Source organism: Mastigoproctus giganteus, chromosome 8 (assembly GCF_048544385.1).
Source record: "Mastigoproctus giganteus isolate SK-2022 chromosome 8, ASM4854438v1, whole genome shotgun sequence".
In the NCBI taxonomy this organism is placed as follows: domain Eukaryota; kingdom Metazoa; phylum Arthropoda; class Arachnida; order Uropygi; family Thelyphonidae; genus Mastigoproctus; species Mastigoproctus giganteus.
The window spans coordinates 99,099,045-99,121,708 of NC_143582.1; the positions used below are offsets into that span (position 1 = coordinate 99,099,045).

Consider the following 22,664-nt stretch of genomic DNA (forward strand, 5'->3'; position numbering starts at 1 on the left):
GCATCTCCATTCCATGGGTACCTCTCCTGAGTCCAAAGAAGCTCTCATAATTATGGTTAAGGGTTTGCTTACTTCCTATGCTGCCTCCTTTAATATAACTGGATAGATCCCATCCATCCCCTTGTGCCTTTTTTATGTTTATCTTCAACAATTTCTCTGGCATTCCCCTCCCTAAATAACTCCTCACATGTGAATATAGATCCAAAATACTCATTTAGTTTGTTAGCCACCTGAGCAGGATCATCAACAGTTGAATCATCAATATCCAGTGGATCAATCTGGTTCATTCCTTTCCTTCTAGTGTTTACATAGGTAAAGAACTCTTTGCTGTTTTTCTTTGCATCCTTTGCCAAAGATTTCTCATGATCTGCCTTTGCCTGCCTAATCTCCTTTGTGACTGGGTTACAGACCAGCTTATATCTATCATAGGCTTCCATGTTACCCATTAATTTATATGTATCCTATGCATTTTTCTTCTCTGCCTTATGTCTCATTAGTTCATCTGACATCTATTTAGGCCTAAACCTTGAACGATATTTCTTAGTTGGTATGTAAAGCCTAGTAGCTTCCAAGATAAATTCTTTGATTGCCTCCCATTTTGAATTTGCTGTTAGTAACATCATCAGTTGGTCTCACCGTATAGAGTTTTAAATACTGTATCAGACCACCATAGTCGCCTTTACGAAAGCAAAACCCCTCCCTTTACCCCTTATGGTAGTTACCTCTTGAGCAAATCTCTCTTCAGCACACTGTGATCACTGCCCACCTACTGGTTCCTTTATCTGCAGATTCTTAATTCATGAAGAATCACTACTGAAAAAAATATATTTTCTACCAGACATTTTTTTAGGCATTTATTTAATCTGAAAAGAATAAAAAAAACCTAAAAAAAACAATCCCCCACCATATTCGGTTAGTTGTCAATGTCAAGTACGCAATCTTATAGCTTACGCTTCTTACTAGTGCCTACCGCTTACTTCAAATAAACCGTGTCCAGTTATTTTTATTATGGCTCGTTTTGAAGAAATGCAAAAAACGATTGAATTGAATTGGGGCGACAAAAGATTTCCGGAGAGTGATTTAACTTATATTTATTTGGTATTTAGTAAACTTTGCCGATACTTACCAGTGAAGAAACGAAGCACCTGAACAGTACACTTCACTGAATGAATGACTATTTAATATTCAACTATACTGTACTATACATAACTTTAATATCAAACGGTGAGAGCTACTCTAAGCTAAAACGCTTTAGAGAAGCTAGACTTGCACTCCCATTCCGACGTTGCCACATTATTTGAATAATTGACAAATGACAAAGTATATTTTGATTTTACTGGCTACCGACAAGGGTGATAGGAGACAGAGCTGTATTTACTATTTGCTGTCATTTAAAACATTGATATTTGATATTTTATTCAAATCCAATAATGTTGCTAACCAATGATTTAAACTTTATCTATGTACGAAAAAATTTTGTATAATTTATTTTTTCTTAAATTTTTAATTTAAATTGTTTTTAATTTTTTTATTTTTTTGACCGTGAAGGTGGCCTTTGATTGAAAGGGGCCCTGGGCTGCAGCCCATAAAGACCATGCCTAAATCTGCCTCTGAGTAGCATACTGTCTTTATTTCATTAACAACCCTGCCAACCATTGTATCATCTGCAAACTTGGATATTTAACCTGATATACCTTCATCAATATCATTGATAAATATACAAAACAACAATGGGCCCAACACCAAACTCTGGGGAACTCCACTAATTAACATTTGACCATGAAGAGCAGTGTCCATTGATTACCACTCTCTGTTGTCTCCCACTCAACCATCCCTTTACCCATTGTGGCAACTTACCCTTAATGCCATGCCTCTCCAATTTGTACAGCAGTCTTCCATGTGCAACAGTATCAAAAGTTTTCCTGAAATCCAAGTATTTCCTGATATCAAAATTATTTTTGGCATTCAGTCCCTTTGTGACCATATAGTATCCAATCAAATTGGTCAGACAAGACCACTCTTTAATTTATTGTTATTTGGTTTTTAGGAGCATTAGCAACTAAGGCCATATTTGCTGTGGGGATATGCAGTGGTCATTCCCTGATTTTTCCACATCCTTCGTATTTGTGGTGGTGACGGGCTCAAATCCTGGTCTAATCAAGAAGTGTGTATGCACTGCTGCTCCTTCCCACCTGGCTATGGAGGCGCACACGTTTCTTGATAGACTGGGGTTCGAGCCCGTGACTGCCAAATACGGAGGACGCAGAAAGGTCAGGATTGACCACCGCATATCCTGGAGCAATATGGCCTTAGTTGCTAATGCTCCTAAAAACCAAATAACAAACAAACCACCCTTTAACAAACCCATGCTGTGTCTTAACTATTACTGCACTCTTGTCTAGATGATCCTGCAATGCTTCTTTAACCAGTGATTCCATTATTTTTCCCTGGAACACAAGTTAAACTATCAGGTCTATAGTTACTTGTGTCACCTTATGAACCCCCTTTGCGAATTGGTGATACATTTGCACACCTCCAGTCCATGGGGACCTCTGGTCCAATCTGATTCATCCCTTTCCTTCTAGAGTTTAAATAAGTAAAGAACTGTTTGCTGTTTTTCTTTGCATCCTTTGCCCAAGATTTCTCATCTGTCTTCGCCTGCCTTTTACTTGATTACAGACTAGCTTATATCTGCCATAGGCTTCTGTGCACATGATACTTTATATGTATGTCATACATTTTTCTTCTCTGCCATGAGCCTCATTGCTGGGTCCGTTGTTGGTTTATGTATTTATCAATGATATTGATGAAGGTATATCAGGCTTAATGTCCAAGTTTGCCAATGATACAAAGGTTGGAATGGTTGTTAAAGATAGTGTGGTACTGCAATAGGGTCTAGAAAGTTGGGCAGATGGGCTGAGAAGTGGAAACTGAAGTTTTACGTTGACAAATGCAAAATACTGCATATGGGTAGTAGTAACCCAAGAGAAACATACCAACTGTGTGATATTACACTTAGGGAGGTGGAGAATGAAAAAGACTTGGGGTAATTGTGCAATCAGATATGAATTTCTCTGAGCATGCAGATGGGCTGCCACAGCAGTTCTTGGAGTTTTGTCAGTGATATATAGAAATTTTCTAGCAGAGACAAGGAGGTGATTATTCCTTTGTATAAGGCAATGGTCAGACCACACCTTAAGTACTGTGTACAGGTTCTGGAAGCCTTATTTTTAGGAAGGATGTAGAGTTGCTAGAATGCCGACTGGGCTAGCCGGGTGGGTAAAGTACCTGCCTGGCAACCCAAAGGTCGCGGGTTCGAATCCCGCCTCGGGCTTGGATCAAAGTACTGCAAAAAATCTTGGGAGGTGCACTATGGCCACAGAAGCCGATGTGCCAATAACTACCAAAATAAAAAAAAAAAAAAAAAAAGTTGCTAGAATGAGTACAAAGAAGGGCAACAAGGTTGGTGAGAGGAACAAAGGGGTACGCTTACCAAGAGAGGCTTAAGTTCTGCAAGTTGCAGCATCTGGAGATTAGGCACCTGTGAGGTGATCTGGTTGAGGTGTATAAGGCCTTAAATGGTTTGACAGAATCAATGCTGATTGGATACTTCCGCTTGCTTAGATTAAGAATCTGAGGGGGCATAGATTCAAATCGAGGAAAGGCAGTTGTAGAATAGATGTGCAGAAGTTTGCCTTTAGCCAGGATGTAGTTGATTGCTGAACAGACTTCCATCGGTTGTTGTGGAAGCTGAAAGTTTAAAGAAATTTAAGGTTGAACTTGAGAAACATTTGGATTAACTGGATGGGTAAAATGGGAAGGTTTTTTTTTTTTTGTCTGATGCTTTATAAGCTTGCTTTCTTGTATCATATATCTCAGCTAATGATATGACATGACTGACTGACTCAGTGAAATGCACAATATGGCCACAGCTGCCCTTTTGCCACTAAATACCTATACAAACAACAACTGAAATAATTTGCTAGTTCAAATTTATTTTTTCCTTGGCGGCATCACTTACTAGTCATTTTGAGCACTTTGGTACCCCCGAAAAAAGCATCCTTTTGGGTATTCTGATTTTCAACCAGTCAGATAATTTGTTGCAAAACTGAAGTTACAAAATTAAAAAAAAAACTAAATAAATAAAAGTAGAAACTGAACCAAAATTTAAAAATGGTATGTGTGTTTTTCTTCTATTTGCATTAATTAAATGTTTACAAGTAAAGTATATTTTATTTGTGTTATGCATTTTTTATTGATAATAGTTTGAATGATGATGGCTGCAAAAATTAAAGGTCTTGTAAGTAAGAAGAAACGACGTTACCAAGAAGATGGATTTGATTTAGATTTAACATGTATCCTTTTATTTATTTATTTTTTTAAATTTCTGTTAATTTGTGCACGAAAGTCATTAGCATTATAGCCTATTTGTTGTTTCAAATTCTTAATTTGCAAAACCAGGTTTTTTTATTAAATACTTATGTTTTTAATTAAAATGAGTAAATAAAAAGTAATTAAATATAACATTAAGTTATTAATATAGAAAATTTTGTTTAAACATAAGATGTAATTTCTTGTGGCAAAATTCATTTCTCTGTCTTTTTTTTTTTTTTTTTCTCCCTGTTCATTCCCCACCTCCCTTAAATTTTGAAAAGTATTCTGCATTTTTATGTGATTATTGCAGTTATTAGCAAAAACTAGTCTGTTATACAATCCTGGCTATGAATACCTGGCATTTTGCAGAATATGTTTGAGACTTTTTTTTTTTTTTTTTTTTGAGCATGGTGATTTGGTGTCGTACTTCCAAATGTGTAAAAGAACTTCTTAATCTTCAGGCACATCAGTGTGTCTATCCAGTGTGACAGTTTGGCAAAACAGTGAACAAATTTTTGTTAAATTTTATATTTGGCTCTTTTCAAAACATTTGTTGAGCTATTCCATATTTTGTTAAAATTAGGTAAATCTGACAATTATTTTTCATATATAATTTGATCCAAGTTTAATTTCCTGTGCTGGAAATTGTTTTGTGGCAGTGCACTGATTTTGAGAATGAATGAGCAGCTGAAGAGGTATTTGAAAAATTCTTGTCTGTCAGCAATTTCCTTATTTTGAAATCAGATGAACACAATTGCAGACATTTGTTATGCATGTTGCATAATGTTTGAACATTATTTATATTATTTATTTATTATTATTATTATATATATATTTTTAAGATTTAAAAAACCAACACCAGGCTTTCACAAACGAAGAGGGCCATGCAGTAATGAAATATCTTTTTTTGAAAGTAGCAGCTACGAAGCAAATCCACCAGGATTGGTAGACAACTTCAGAACTATTCACAATGGATTTTGAAAGATGGCCCAATTGAGTTATGATACATAGCATAGACACTTAACATATCTGTGAATAAGTCATATCATCCCCAGAGAATTGTGAAAAGTTTTGGTGAAATGGGATATCAAAAGATCAAATTTAAACCAGAGGAGGGAGGTGGTGAATTGTGCAGACAATTCTTGTGAAATTTTAGCAGGATTCAAACAATTTTGCAGAACTGAAACCTTTCTTAGTACGAGAAAGTTGTTCCACTCACCAATCTTGTTGCCCTTCTCTGCACTCTCCAAGTAGTTCCACATCCTTCCTAAAATGAGGCCTTCAGATCTGTATGCAGTACTCAAGATGTAGCATGATCATTACTTTATACATTGGTATAATCACCTCCTTATCCCTGATTGAAAAATTCATGTTAATTGACAAAACCCCATGAGCTGTCCTGGCTGCCTGTCTGTACTGCTCAGAGAAATCCATATCTGGCTGCACAATTATCCCCAGGTCTTTTTCTTTTTCCACTTCCACGAGTGTAGTACCACACAGCTGGTACAACTGTGTATTTACTGTGTGGTACTACATTCAGGGTTAAGGTATTAAGGTATATCCAAATATCATTGCATAGGCGTAAACAAACATTTTGGTTGATTTTTGCCTATGCAACAACAACCACCTTTTAAATCACTTTTCACTGACAATGGTGTAAAATGGCTGGGTCAGACTGTGGCACTTTCCCTACTACCCTCAAAGTGTACTATTTCTTGGCGAATTGAATTTCAACAGTACTACAGCATGATTACAGAGAATACTAATCAAGGTCAGTAACGGAAACTTATACAAATTGTTCTATTTCTGTACACTTTTATGCCTTCATTAGTTTTTGCCATTTGAAATGGAATTTCATCCTTGAAAAGAATGTCATGTATCGTTGTTTACAAAAATTAATTTATAACTGAACATATCACACAACTTGTCCTATCTTAGCTAATTGTATAGTTTTGCACGTATCCCATATGTAATTAAAGTTTAAATAATTTTTTTATTGCATCTCTGAGGCAAAATGAGAAAAATTGATTTCTCTTGTAATTTTTATCTGATAACTGTTTATAAAGATTTCATCATCTAATTGAACAAATGTGCAGAAGAGAATATTATAGCTCATTGGTTTCCACTTTGAAGAAAGTTGCAGTGGCTGGTTCTGCTCTGTAAGTTAGAGTTGGCTTCTGTTAGTGTTTGTAGTGAAATTTATGCTTTGCCATGAACTGCATTTTTTTTTTTTTTTTTATATCTGTCTCAGAGGAAATGATTACACTTGAGTTATATCTGAAACATTGGTATATGCAGGTATGGTATATTGAGGTTGCGCTGTATTGAAAACAGTAAGGGACCCAATAGCTATCCCCGTGGAAACAGTAAGGGACCCAATAGCAATCTCCACTCTAGCGGGAACATGCTCAGAGCCATAAACACCTACTCAGTCCCAGTACCAAAGCACTCCTTTGGGATTATGGATTGGACCAGCGCTGAGCTGGAGGAGATTGAGATCCCTTAATAACTCCATGTGCAAATGTAGATGCAAAATATTCATTCAATTTGTAACGTACTTGAGGAGGATCATCAACATTCGAACCATCGATATTAAGTGGACCAATCTGAATTAACATCTTCCTTCTAGAGTTTACATAAGTAAAGAATTCTGTGCTATTGCTCTTTGCATCCTTTGCTAAAGATTTCTCATTATGTGCCTTCCTTGTGTGACTTCCTTTGTGACTTGATTGCAGACTGTCTTATATCTACCATAGTCTTCTGTGTCTCCTGATAATTTATATGCATCTGCACTTTTCTTTTCTGCCTTCTTTGTACACAAGTCTCACTAGTTCATCTGACATCAATTTACACCTAAACCTTGAACGATATTTCTTTGTTGGTATGAAAAGCCTACTAGCTTCTAAGATTAATTCCGTGAATGCTTCCCATTTAGAATTTGCTGTTGGCAACATCATCAGTTTGTCCCACTGTATACAATTTAAAAACTGTCTGAGACCACTGTAGTCACCTTTACAAAAGCAAAAACACTTACCTTTACCCATGATGGTAGTTAAATCTTTGACTAAATCCGACATCAGTACACTGTGATCACTGCCACGTAGTGATCTTCCTCTTTTTTCTGCAGAATCTTAATGCATGAATAATCACTGCTGATAATCAGATCAAGAGTATTACTCCCTTTGGTTGCCTCCCCGAACATGCTGTTTTTGTGCTACAAAAATCAGGGACCTCCAAATCAAATCAAAACCATGAACACGCTTCTGTAGAAAACAATCATCCAATAAATCCACAAAAATCTTGCTAATGTGAAAGTGATCAACCCACAAGTTCCAGTCAATATTTGGGAAGGTAAAATCCCCCATTATAAGACAATATGATTTACTGGCCCACTCTATTTCTCTGTACAGTTGTTCATTGTACTCATCAGTCATTAGGCCTATAACACACCCCTACTCTCAGTTTTGGTTTCCAAGTGCTTATGTCCAGAGGTGTATTGCTAAAAAAAATTGTACCGGCACGCTCGTCAATTAACTACATATAGTTACCTATGCTTTTTTCATTTGCAAAAATAAATAAGTCAAAGATTAGAATATTTGTTCAGTATTTATTTATAACTATTAAATAAAATTTCAAAAGTAAAAAACAAAGACAAAAAATTTTAAAAATCAGAAAAAAAAAAAACAAAAACTCTAAAATAATATAAAAAATACTGTTCAGAAGAATCGTAGAAATTCCCATACAGGATCGATTACGTATTCTTGTGTGACTGCCCTTCTTGTTTGTTGGTCGACAGCAGAATGGTGCGACCATAACCAAGTTCAGACATAAAAATTTGGATTCCATAATTCTAATGGTGGACCATGTAGTTTAATAAACAACAAACAGTTTAGAAAAAAGTACTGGAACGTTGTTCTGGTGCATTGTTCTGGTGTGTTCCAGCCCAAATAAACCGCTGTGTGCATCCAGTTGACATGGGTCAGTTTGTCACACCAAACTGACCATGTCAACTGGATGCACTTCCTCAGATTTTGTTTCTTAACTAATGGCATAACCTCTCCTCCCTTTCTATCTTATTCTATCCTTTCTGTTCACATTGTACTCCCCAAATTCCAATTCTGCATTCCTTATATCTGTGTGGCACCATGTCTCTGCTTTCCTAACAATATATCTGCCTTTGATGTGTTGACCAGCACTTCAGATTCATCAAATTTATTTACTATAATCCTAGCATTCTGGCATATGCAAGTATACATTCACCTGTTCTTACACTTAAGTTACCCTAACACAGCCCATGTTACTTGTTCCATGATGACTCCCAGCCCTAGAAACTCCCAGTCCTTGAAATTCATAGCACCTTGCTTTCCAGGCTACTATTCATTCCAATAGAAGCAGTGCAAGAATCACTTTCACCTCTGCCTTATATCTACCTGTTATCTACCTGTTAATTATATCTACCTGTTAATCTATGTGTTAATCTGTTAGGCTGTGAATTCCCCCAATCTAGCTGTTTGCTGACCCACATAACACTGCTACAATATCATCAGCAAATATTCTTGCACTCTTTCTGTTTTAAGTGTAACCCATCCCTGTAGAAGCAATCTCTCCCGTTAATAACCGCACACCATGCTGAGAAAAATTCTTACCCATAAACCTTGCACAATCTCTTCAGTGCCAAATTGATTGACAAGGCTCTCACCACATTCTCCCTCCTATCGTGTCTGGGCAGAATTGCAGCTTTAAAATTTAAAACCTAACTCCTGACTTTTTTTCAACATTGATCTATACATTAAGAGTAGGAGATCTGTAGATTTACTTAGCAAGTATAGGTCAATGTTGAAAAAAACTCAGGAGTTAGGTTTTAAATTTTAAAGCTGCAATTCTGCCCAGACACGATAGGAGGGAGTATGTGACGAGAGCCTTGTCAATCAATTTGTTGTTGCCAGCATGTACAACAATATCACCCTTTGTGCCCTTAAAAGATATCTGCTCTATAGATTTACTTAGCAAGTATAGGTCAATGTTGAAAAAAACTCAGGAGTTAGGTTTTAAATTTTAAAGCTGCAATTCTGCCCAGACACGATAGGAGGGAGTATGTGACGAGAGCCTTGTCAATCAATTTGTTGTTGCCAGCATGTACAACAATATCACCCTTTGTGCAATTAAAAGATATCTGCTCTACAACATCAGTAACATTTCCACCCTGGCGACTTACCATGGTCCTATTCTACCTATCCATTTTGCAAAATATATTTCCCGGCTCCCTGACAATTGCATCCCCCACAATAACTAGCTCCTATGGGACCAACGCATTCTTTTTTCAGAAATTCAGTTAGTTGTCTGTTGCACAAGAGTGAACTCTGGCATTGAATTGGGCAGCTGGCAGTTTGATGGGATCCCCATTTTAATTCCTTTTGGGGCATCTACTCTGCTCTTAAAACTCTCATAGATGCCCATCAAAATGCTGATTTGGCACCTAATTTCTTGACACTCTGCATCTAGCATACACAAAAACATCCTGCCTGGCTAGATAATGTCCTGTTCCAGAAAGGTCACAAAAATGGGAAGCATTCAAGGAACTAATCTTGGAAGCTACCAGGCTTTACATACCAACCAAGAAATATTGTTCAAGGTTCGGGCCTAAATGGTTGTCAGATGAACTAATGAGACATATGGCAGAGAAGAAAAATGCATGGGATACATACAAATTAACACGTGACACAGAAGCCTATGATAGATAAAAGTTGATATGTAACCAAGTTACAAAGGAGGTTAGGCAGGCGAAGGCAGATTACGAGAAATCTTTGGCAAGGGATGCAAAGAAAAACAGCAAGGAGTTCTTTACTTATGTAAACTCTAGAAAGAAGGGGATGAATCAGATTGGTCCACTTGATATCGATGGGTCAACTGTTGATGATCCTGCTCAGGTTGCTAACAATCTAAACGAGTATTTTGCATCTACATTCACACATGAGGAGTTATTCAGGAAGGGGAATGTCGTAGGTGAAGTAAACATTGGCAGTGAGCTAGATTATTTTCTAATAACTGAGAGGAAAGTGGAGGAGAAATTGTTGAGGATAAACATAAAAAAGGCACCCGGGGTGGATGGGATCTATCCAGTTATATTAAAGGAGGCAGCAAAGGAAGTAAGCAAACCCCTAGCCATAATTATGAGAGCTTCTTTGGACTCAGGGGAGGTACCCATGGACTGGAGATGTGCAAATGTAACCCCAATTCACAAAGGAGGATCAAAGGCTGACACAAGTAATTATAGACCTGTTAGTTTAACTTCGGTTCCAGGAAAATTAATGGAGGCACTGGTTAAAGAAGCACTGCAGGATCATCTGGACAAGAATTCAGTTATAGCTCAGACACAGCATGGTTTTGTTAAGGGCAGGTCTTGTCTGACCAATTTGATTGGATACTATGATGTAGTCACAAAAGAACTGGATGCAGGGAATAACTTTGATATTATATATTTGGATCTTAGAAAGGCTTTTGATACTGTTGTGCATGGAAGACTGCTGCACAAATTGGAGAAGTGTGGCATTGGAGGCAAATTGCTGCTATGGATAAGGGGATGGTTGAGTGGCAGAAGACAGAGAGTGGTAATCAATGGACACTGCTCAACGTGGACTAATGTTATTAGTGGAGTTCCTCAGGGTTCAGTGTTGGGTCCATTGTTGTTTTCTGTATTTATAAATGATATTGATGATGGTGTATCAGGCTTAATGTCCAAGTTTGCAGACGATACCAAGGTTGGCAGGGTTGTTAAGGACACTACTGATACTATGCTGCTGCAAAAGGATCTGGAAAGGTTGAGCAGATGGGCTGAGAGGTGGCAAATGAAGTTTAACATTGACAAATGTAAAGTACTACATATGGGAAACAGTAACCCCAGAGCAACGTATCAACTCTGTGGTACTACGCTGACAGTGGTAAAGAATGAAAAGGACCGGGGGGTAATTGTGCAGGCAGATATGAAGTTCTCTGAGCAGTGCAGACGAGCTGCAAGAGTAGCTCATGGTGTCTTGTCAATGATATACAGGAATTTTTCTAGCAGGGATAGGGATGTGATTATTCCCTTGTATAAGGCATTGGTCAGGCCACACCTTGAGTACTGTATCAGGAGGCCTCATTTCAAGAAGGATGTAGAGCTGCTGGAACGAGTACAGAGAAGGGCAACAAGATTAGTGAATGGAACAAAGGGTTGCTCTTACAAAGAAAGGCTTAAGTTTTGCAAATTACAGAGCCTGGAGACTAGGCATCGGCGAGGTGATCTGATAGAGGTGTATAAGGCTTTGAATGGCTTGAGCATGCTCAGTGCTGATGGGATTCTTTCTTTTGCTCAGAATAATCACCTGAGAGGGCATAAATTCAAATTGAGGAAGGACGGATGTCGGATAGATGTGCAGAAATTTGCCTTTAGCCAGCGGGCAGTTGGTTTGTGGAATAGACTCCCATCCCTTGTTGTTGAAGTTGATAGCCTAAACAAATTTAAGGCTCAGCTGGACAGGTATTTCGAATGAACGGAGGGGTGAAATGGGAGTAGTGGTTGTCTTTTTTTTTTTTTTTTTTTTTTGGCTGATGCTGAATAAGCTTGCTTTCTTGCATCATATGCCTCTACTAATGCTAATAAAGTGCTGAAACAACAGCCCACAGGTGACTCCACCTTGTGGAATACTAAGTCAACAGATCGGGTGAATGATTGACCATGTATGTCAAGCTGCAGGACCCTAACCTTAAGTAGTGCATGAGGAAATGTAGCATATTTCCTTTAACCATATAGTAATCCTTGCAGAATTTAACCAGTGCATTGTAACATTATCAAATGCGGTGTGTATGTGCATGTAATATGTATTTGTAAAATAATAAGAGAAGTTTACCTCAATATAGTATGTAGAACGCTTCTGTATGATACTCTCCAGAAATTTAAACGAAAAAATCGAAAAACTTTCATTAGAGTAACAAATAATTTTAAAAATAATTAAAAATCAATTTAATGCAATTAAAAATAGGAAAATTAATTAAAAGAATTTAACAAAAAATATTGCAAAACGAAAAATCGTTTTGCAATATTTTTTGTTAAATTCTTTTAATTAATTTTCCTATTTTTAATTGCATTAAAATTGATATTTAATTGTGTTAAATTGATATTTAATTGTGTTAAATTGTTTTATTGTTAAATTGATTTTTAATTATTTGTTACTCTAATGTAACAAATAATTAAAATTTGATTTTTTCGTTTTAATTTCTGGAGGGTATCATACAGAAGTATTCTACGTATTATATTGAGGTAAATTTCTTTTATTATTTTCCAAATATTGTTTTCAATGTAGAACATATTGAGCATTACAGCTCTGGTTCATACTATGTAATATGTATGTAATAGCCATTTCATCACTGTCCTCAAAGATCCCAGGATTTTCAACTTGATGGATATAAGGTATAAGGTATAAGGTATGTTAGTGTCTAACGGCTCCTGGGATTTCTCCCATCTCCGCGGGTGTACATTGTATCGGGGCCAGAGATTTGAAGTGTGTGGGGGTCATGTGCTGTATATTGTGTTGTGCCCTTTGTTCCTCCGGTCTATTAGCCGCTGAGCCCCTAGTGGGACCCGACGTTACCACACCATGCCACGGGGAGGCTGACCGGGTGTACCACTGTAGCTAGAGTACTCTGGCGGGTCCTGCCACCTACTTTCCTGGGATTTCAGTGGCTAGGACCAGATTTGAGAATGAGATGATCGCTGTTTCTTGAGCAACGGTTGTAATTTTAACAGAGCGTAGGGTTGTTCGCTGATAACTTGTTCTAGGGCCAAATAGGTCGGGCAGTAATTTTGATGTTTTTAGATTTAGACCTGTGGGGAATGCGTGTATGTGTATATATAAATATATGTATATACACACACACGCACACATATATATATATATATAAACTAAATAAAAAAAAAAAAAAAAAAACGTTGTGCAAGAGAAAAGTAAGGGAGGAAGGCAGAAGACTGGAGGGTAGGAAACAGAAGAAAGGGGCCAATAGGGAAGATGGCCCCTGATGACAGTGTGGCATGCCCAGTGCCTCACCAGAGAGAGGAGTGGGGTGGCGGGTGGACGAAAACCACCACCCCACAAAAAAAAAAAAAAAAAAAATAATAAATAAAATAAATAAATAAATAAATATAAAAAAAAAAAAAAAAAAAAAATCATTCTGTAAGAGAAAAATAGGGGGGGGGGATAAAAGAACGGATGGCAGGAAACAGAAGAAAGAAGCCGAAAAAAAAAAGAAAAAAAAAAAAAAAGGAGAGAGAGATATACTCCGCAAGTTCAGGGTAGGTACAGCTAGCACGGCCAGTCAGTTGGAGCCGACAACTTGCTGGAAATCCAGCAGTGTGAGTGCTGCTATGGTGGATGGGTCATGTTCAGTAAGGTCTAGTTCAGGTGCCGTCATTGGGGCTCCATTTGGTGAGTCTGTGTCGCATCCAGACTGAAGGCTGGTCCAGTAGTCCATCAGAACGAACAGTGGGGGGGTGGTCAAAACCGGGAGTCCAAGATTGATGGTCAAGTCCAGGGATCGATGCTAGGCCTCTTCTTGATGAAATGTGTCACATCTGGGCGAGAGAAGTTTGTCCAGAAATCAATGATGAGGAATTTGTCAAGGTATGTGCGGACCCTGTCTTTTATTGCACTGCTAGTCAAGTCTTGTGCAAGTTGGTCCAAGGCGTTAGCATCCATGGCTCAATGATGCGTAGCAACAATTGGCAGTCATGGTTGTTATGACCTATTGATTCGGATACTAAGGTGGTGGTAGCACTTTCTGCCTGGTAAATAAGTCCATTGCAAATTGAGTCAGAGCTCGGTAAGTTTCTTCATTCTGTAGGGTGAGGTGTTCTTGATTTTGGTAGTTGAAGCGTAGTTTTGTTATTAGGATCCTCCTGAAGTCCTCGTAGATTTCACAGCTGTGGGCAAGGTGCTCCCACGTCTGATCCTCTCCACAGTGGCAGTGGGGTGAGTCTGAAATTCTGAAGTCATGTAGTTTTTTCTGGAAGGAGCCATGTCCAGTGAGGAGGTAGGTAGCATAGAGTCCTGGTGAAAACCAGACAGGTGTGAGGGGGTAGGAGGCCCTGACATCAGGGAGGAATCTTTTGGTGACAGCGCCTTTAGTTGATGCCTGCCATCTTTCTTGCCAGGTGTCTGTTAGATGTTCATTAAGTCTCTTCTTTTCAGCGTTTCTATTATTTGCTGGGTCAGTGGTGAAACCTGCACAAGTAACTGCTCTTCCTTTGGCTATTTGGTAGAGCAACCCATGACGAACAATCTCCAGGTCCAGTGGAAGAGATCCAGTGAGGACCTGGAGCGCATGGGTGCTGACAGTGCGACAGGCACGCAAGGACAGAAGGAGAAGAGAGCGCTGGATAGTTCCTAGGCGCGATCTGTTTACTACGGTATTGGCCTTCTTGTACCAGACTCCAGAAGCATAGGTGATAACCGGGATGAAAACTGCCTTATAGAAGAGTGACAGCGTTCTCTTCTTTAAGCCGCAGTCCTTCCGGGCAACTCTTGAGACTTGGGCAGCATACTTCCTGATCTTAATCCTGAGTTGGTCTAGATGAGGAGTGAAGGAAAGGTTTTTGTCTAAGATCAAACCTAGATATTTAAGCTCTGTTTTTAGTTTTACTGTAACACCATTGACCTTGATTTGGGGAGGTCTTCTCAAATCAAGGGTGCCTTTTAGTAGGATCGAATTGGTTTTCTCTGGGGAGATCTTTAGGTTGTTATGCTCTGCCCAAGCTTGAAGGGTGGAGATGGCCTGGTTGGCAGTTGCTTCTAGTTGGGTTCTGTTATTGGCAGAAAAGAGCATGACCAGGTCATCTGCATAGGCCTGGGTTTGTACATTGTTGAGTTTGGTGTTCAGGAAATCATCCAGCACCAGATTCCAGAGGAGAGGCCCCAGGACAGATCCCTGAGGGCATCCCCTGAAGACTGGTCTGGAGACACTGCAGTGGGGAGCAGACACGACAACTCGCCGGTCCTGGAGATAGGTCTTGATGCATCTATATAAGTTTTCTGGGACATGCGCTCTTCGGAGCCTGCCCAGGACGCTGGGCCACCAGAGGGAATCGAAGGCACCAGCAAAGTCAAAGGAGATTAGTAGAAAGTATTTGGAGTTGCAGTTGGTAGCAGCTTCAATGATTGTTTCCAGTGCATCAATCGTGGAGCGTCCTTTCCGGAAACCGTACTGCTTAGGTGAGGAGAGACCAGCGTCATTGTAGTGGGCTTCTATTCTATGGGAGATCATCCGTTCGAGAAGTTTGCTGAAGACTGGCAGCAGTGCAATGGGCCGGTAAGATTGTGGCAGATCATGTGGTTTGGTTGCATTCTTCAATATAAGTCTAAGGATTGCAGTCCTCCATTGTGTGGGGAAGAATCCTTGGTGGAGACAGTGGTTTAACAGGTTGAGTATTGTAGTGGGAATAAGTTCAATGACCTTCTGGACGATTTCTGGATCGAGCATGTCTCTGCCCGGAGCCTTCTTGTTTCTGATTCTAGATGCAGCTAAGTTGAGCTCGGTTGTGGTGAAGGGTTCTTCAATTGCAGTTGTGTGATATGTTTCATTTTCCGTGCAGAGCTGTAGCTGTTCCGGTGTGTGTGGGTCAGCAGGCTGCTGGAATGTAGCGTCTAGAATATTATTGATAGTATCTTGCCACGATCTGGTGTACAGTCCGTTCGGTAATTTTGTGGTTGATACGACCTCACCTCTGGGGAGCTTGTTAGTGGTCACTTTGTACACAATCCCCCAGGGATCGGCGTTCCCTTCAGTGCTTACCAGGGCTTCCCATGAGCGCCTTTTGCGCTGTTTTATTGTTGTGGTATACTGGTTCCTGGCCACTCGATATTGCTGCAGTAAAGCCTCTGTTTCTTCTGGAGGCCATGTTCTTCTTGCACGTTGATAGCGTTTTCGTCGGTAAATGACTTAGCGTCTAAGAGTCTGGAGTTCAGGTGACCACCAGGGGACAGCACCAGGTCTGAATCTCTTCTTTTTGATAGCCTTGTTTGCAGCATTACTGACGAGCTGTGTAATTGCGCATTGATGCTGGTCTGGGCTGAGGCCGCTAGGATTGAAGCGGCTGGCTGCACTGGTCAATTCCTCCTTAAAAAGGTTCCAGTCAGCCTTATTCAGGGCATATCTTCTTTGTTGAGTTCGGTTGGTTGGTTGAGTGACTAGTGAACGGTGTAGTTGGAAGGTTAGTACCCTGTGGTCAGAGGTGGTCCAGTCCTCACGGACTGTCCAGGAAGCAAGGTGCTGAGCAATGGAGCTTGAGGCTAAGGTGATATCTATTGTAGCTTCCCACAGGGTACTGGAGAAAGTTGGCAGGCAGTTAGGTTTGTTTAGAATGACCAGGTTGCTGTTAGACAAGTAGTCCTCAAGACGTTGGCCATTTCTATTTCCTCTGTGATTTTGAGTTCGGCTGTGCCAGGCTGGGGACCTGCAGTTAACATCAGCCCCTATAATGAGTTTTGCATTTGGCATTTGTAGCTGGATGGTCTGTAGATATCGGGTGGCAGGAAGAATATCTTCCCCCGGTCGACAGTATATCGAAACTAAGTAGAATTGCCCCAGTGGTGAAATTACATGGGCGCACACAGCTCAGCTAGTACACAGATCAGTGATTTTGGTGACAGTCAGTTCGGGATTGCGAACGACGATCGCGGCCCAGGGTGTGTCACCATCAACCTGGACCACTTTAAATCTCAAGGGGTAGCCTTTTACCTCCTTGTTATGAGTGTATGGCTCCTGAAGTAGCAGCACATCTAAGTTCTCTTCATCTGCCTTTTTGACCAGTTGTGCAGCAACAGCCTTGGCCCTCTGAGCGTTATGTTGTGCTATTTTCACGGTGTGGGTATTTAGGTTTGGTCTGTTACTCCCCATATTCTATTCTTGATTGTTGAGCACTTCTGGCTTTGAGATAAACTGGGCAACTGCTGTCACGGAGCGAATGGTTGGCTGGCACCTTTAGGGCCTTGCAATTGGCACATGTGGGAGGTTGAGACTTTTTGGGACATGTAGCGTATTCATGCCCCATTTCGGCACAGTGGCCACAGGTGGGCAGATTTTGCCTGCACGTGTGCGTGGTGTGGCCGAAACGGCAGCACCTGAAACATTTGGGGACGGCTACATGCTCCCTAAAGCGGTGGCTGCCCCAGTTGATGTAAATTCTTGTTTGTTGGGAGAGGATCTTCCAGGCCTTGGGTGATAGCTCAAAGACCCAGTTAATGGTGTGCCCAGCTCTGGGTTTTGTTTGGAATTTAGGGATTATGTGAGAAGTTGGTTCTTCATCTGGGAGTTCCTGTTTCAAGTTTCTGTGGAAAATTTCGCTTTGCAATTCCTCTGGAAGGAGATCCTTGTCCACATCTAGTACCAGTATGCAAGGGCCCTTTTGTCTAGGGGGCTCGGCCAGGAGTCCCAGAGATGGTAATTTAGGATTCTTAACAATCAGTTCAGCATCCTCTTTTGTGGCTGTTTCTATAATTACTCCCGTATTTCGCGTTTTGCGAATTGACTTGATTTTAGTGTTCTTTAAGTCATCTGTCAAGGAATCCATGATGGTCTTCTTGACCTCCTCACTGGACATACGACCTTCATTGGTAAGGGGTTTAAGTACCACAAAGTTAGGTCTGGGTGATAGCGTTTTCTTCAGTGTAGTCCGTAGGTTGCCACCTGAATTGTTTGTCTGGTAGCTCAGTTCCTGAGATTCGGGAATAAAGTCCGGTGGTGACTTCCTCAGCGCATAGGCATATGTGGAGTCGCGCTGTCGCATTTGTTTTACTCCACAGTCAGTGTAGGCTTCCAATTTTGCAGTTGCCTTTTCGCTTTCCAGGTGAGTCTGGATAAGCAGCGATTCTAGCTTGTTCCATAGGGTGACAATTTCTGCCCTAAGAAGTGTTGTAACTCTGTTAGTTGGCTCTTTGAGCACGTTCTCCAGTGATACTTTGAGTTGTAGCGATTGTTGGATAACTGTCCCCTCAGGCATGCTGGGGTCAAGGGGGAGGTCAGGTTGTCTCATATCTGTGTACTCGGTTTGGGAGAGGGGGGGTTCCATGGTCCCTCTGTTTTGAGATTTTGACCTGGTTTTTCGATCAAATTTGGTACCGATTGATTTTTTGTTCTTAATGGGGAGTTCAGTTTGAGATCCCTCATGTTCTTCGTGTTGCTCTGCTATTTTAGGGTTGTCGGTCACTGGCAGGGTTGTGTTTACAGCCGATTTCCTCGATTTACCCTCCATTTTGAGCAGATATGAATTGGCGAGTTCACTGCGGATGAGCGAGTGGCGAGACAGTCTCACAGAAGGAGCTCAGAAAATGAGTGCAGATGATACCCACTGCAAGTTAGTAGGTGAATCAACTTAAGAAGTGCTACACAAGAACAGTAACCACCAATAGGATTTACGTGCTGTTGTCACGTGCTATTTGCCCTGGGATGACATCCATATGGTCATTATAATGGTATTAAGTTACACCAGTGCTTGCAATATTATTTATGTCAAGTGGCACAATTCTAATTTCTGCCGAAATCGTGGGGCCAAAATCAGCCGTTCACATCCAGTATCAGTGCCCTAATTTAAATAGCCGACTGGGCTAGGTGAGTAAAGGGCCTGCCTGGCAACCCAAAGGTCGCGGCTCAAATCCCTCCTCGGGCTTGGATCAGAGTACTGCAAAAACCTTGGGAGGTGTATTATAGCCACAGAAGCCGATGCGCCAACAACTAACTAGGGTTAAACGAGGCAGTCAGCGATTCCTGAGTTAGGCCTAACAATATTACAAAGGTAATAAACTAATATCAACAGTTTACAAAATCAATTAAAATTTATAGCCAGTTAGAGAAAAACTTACTGACAATTTCTGGACAACAACTGAATTAAATAAAGCACAATGAATACATTAGGATATTAAATGAAGTGTGCAGCATACTAAAACATCAACCGTACTAACAACGACACTAGCGACACTCCAACTTGATGGATAGTAGATTGGTGATAAATGATCTGTTTTTTATGGAGTAATGTATTTGTGGAAGATGATTTGGAAAAAAACCTAGAATTGAAGATTGGCAGCAAGGTTTTTCCGAGTAGTTTGAGGAGACAGGATGTCCTATGACTGTGTAAACATTTCACTCTGTAGGCAAGTAATGTCAAGGTACAATTTCATTATATACATATGAACCAGAGGATCCAGGATATATGGACTTAGATATTTCAGAATAAATTCTGGGATGTCTGAACCAGCTGTTGCCACGTCAGTTGCACAAATTACTTCATGTACTGTTGGTTAGTCTTTTTGGACAGAAGAAGAATGATTTGATTTTTCTCTGAAACTTGAAATGTGTTGAAGCCAGTCGTAAAATTTCCTGATTTTTCTCAGTGAAAGGCAGCTTACCTTTCTAAAAGGTGGCATGAAGGTATCTTATTGATTGGGACTTTGTTCTGTTGAAGATTGTGCTAGTCCTTGAAAAATCAATCCTATTTTGAATATTGCCATATTATTTCCATTTTTGGTGCAGAGTCTGCTTATGCTTAAACAAATTTGTAAGTTCATGTCACGACCATATCCTTAATCTCTCTCTACAGGGTTATGAAGAGACAAACATGTTTTAAGGAGATAAACTACAAGCTCTACTGCGGTGTGTTCACGTACCGCAGTAGTGCTTGTAATTTGTGGAGATAGCTGAGCCAGCAAACCAGCATTTATTGATTTCAAGATTGTTATTTATTGATGTCTGCAATCCCACAGGCAGTAATTTTACTGGTTTTCTATGGCTGATTAAAATTTCATGCTGACATAAAAGCTAGAAAAGCAATAGAATCATGATCTGATACAGCAGATACATCAGACCAGAAATCATGGGATACCTACCTAGTAATGGGTAGGCCCAACTTTCACTTGGATAAGGGCAGTCACGCCGACCGGGCTAGCTGTGTGGGTAAATTCCCAGGGAAATTAATGGAGGCACTGGTTAAAGAAGCACTGCAGGATCATCTAGACAAGAATTCAGTTATAGCTCAGACGCAGCATGGTTTTGTTAAGGGCAGGTCTTGCCTGACCAATTTGATTGGATACTATGATGTAGTCACAAAAGAACTGGATGCAGGGAATAACTTTGATATTATATATTTGGATCTTAGAAAGGCTTTTGATACTGTTGCACATGGAAGACTGCTGCACAAATTGGAGCAGTGTGGCATTGGAGGCAAATTGCTGCTATGGATAAGGGGATGGTTGAGTGGCAGAAGACAGAGAGTGGTAATCAATGGACACTGCTCAACGTGGACTAATGTTATTAGTGGAGTTCCTCAAGGTTTAGTGTTGGGTCCATTGTTGTTTTCGGTGTTTATGAATGATATTGATGATGGGATATCAAGTTTAATGTCTAAGTTTGCAGATGATACAAAGGTTGGCAGGGTCGTTAAGGACACTACTGACGCTATGCTGCTGCAACAGAATCTGGAAAGGTTGAACAGATGGGCTGAGAGGTGGCAAATGAAGTTTAACATTGACAAATGTAAAGTACTACATATGGGTAACAGTAACCCCAGAGCAATGTATCAACTCTGCGGTACTACACTGACAGTGGTGGAGAATGAAAAGGACCTGGGGGTAATTGTGCAGGCAGATATGAAGTTCTCTGAGCAGTGCAGACGAGCTGCAAGAGTAGCTCATGGTGTCTTGTCAATGATATACAGGAATTTTTCTAGCAGGGATAAGGAGGTGATTATTCCCTTGTATAAGGCAATGGTTAGGCCACATCTTGAGTACTGTATACAGGTCTGGAGGCCTCATTTCAAGAAGGATGTAGAGCTGCTGGAACGGGTACAGAGAAGGGCAACAAGATTAGTAAATGGAACAAAGGGTTGCTCTTACGAAGAAAGGCTTAAGTTTTGCAAATTACAGAGTCTGGAGACTAGGCACCGGCGAGGTGATCTGATAGAGGTGTATAAGGCTTTGAATGGTTTGAGCATGCTCAATGCCAATGGGATTCTTCATCTTTCTCAGAATAATCACCTCAGAGGGCATAAATTCAAATTGAGGAAGGACGGATGTCGGATAGATGTGCGGAAATTTGCCTTTGGCCAGCGGGTGGTTGGTTGGTGGAACCGACTTCCATCACTTGTTGTTGAAGTTGATAGCCTAAACAAATTTAAAGCTCAACTGGACAGGTATTTCGAACGAACGGAGGGGTGAAATGGGAGAGGGTTTTTTTTTTTTTTTTTTTTTGGCTGATGCTGAATAAGCTTGCTTTCTTGCATCATATGCCTCTACTAATGCTAATGCTAATGCTAAAGTGCTTACCTGGCAACCCAAAGGTCGGGGGTTTGAATCCCGCCTTGGGCTTGGATCAGAGTAGTGCAAAAACCTTGGTAGTTGCATTATGGCCACAGAAGCCAATGCGCCAACAACTAACAAAAAAAAAAAAAAAAAAAAGGGCAGTCACATGGCAAGGCATTGAGTCCACTACACTAGTTCACGAAAGTGTTCCACAGGTATTTCCATCCATGCTTGCTGCACGGCTGGCCATAATTCCGTCGCATTCCTGGGTGGATCATCTAAAGCTCGAACGGACCTTTCCACAGCATCCCAAAGATGCTCCACAGGGTTTCATGTCCAGTGAATGGGGAGGCTATTCCATGGTGGTAAAATCTGCGGAATGCTCTTCAAACCATGTTCTAGTCACCACAGCTCTGTGGGGAGGCACATTGTCTTGCTGGAAGAGTCCATTGCCCTCTGGGTGCACGATAACCATGAAGGGATGCAGATGATCTGCAAGGATGGACACGTAATCTAGACCTTTCAGAGATACATCTAGATGCACCAGAGGTCCCAACACCCCAAAACTTGTCGGATCAGGAGACCTGACTCCAATCATTCAAGGTCCAGTGCTGATATTTTTTCTTCCAGTTGAAGTGTAAAGTCCTCTGTCGTGGTGTTAGCAATGGGATGGCTCCCATAACCCATTGCGGTTAATGATCGCCTGATAATCATGGTGGACTTGTTTCTGGCACCTCTCTTGTTGAAGTTGGTGGTGATTTGTGTTACACTGTCGCTTTACAGTTGGCTGAAACAGTGCGAGACGGATTTCAGTGGCCACTTTCTCTGCCCATAGCGTTGTTCATGATGAGATGTTATTCCGGAAAAGGTGTATTCTCGATACACTCTTGATACTGTCAAACGGGAATAGTGCAATTTCTGTACTGCCTCCGTGATAGAGTGACCCATGTGACGGCACCAACTATCATCCCTCTT

At 40.5% G+C, this 22,664-nt stretch overlaps 1 protein-coding gene across 2 annotated transcripts in view; it reads left to right on the plus strand.

The window, feature by feature from the left end:
- The window catches only part of LOC150081736 (phosphatidylinositol 3,4,5-trisphosphate 3-phosphatase and dual-specificity protein phosphatase PTEN-like), a 523,999-nt gene that overhangs the window by 69,556 nt on the left and 431,779 nt on the right, over positions 1-22,664 (plus strand). For both annotated transcript variants that reach the window (XM_090378836.1, XM_090378837.1), the window contains exon 2: positions 4,266-4,355. In XM_090378836.1, coding sequence (XP_090234962.1) covers positions 4,271-4,355 — 85 coding nt within the window. In that variant the 5' untranslated portion in view covers positions 4,266-4,270. The remainder of the gene's footprint in view (positions 1-4,265; positions 4,356-22,664) is intronic.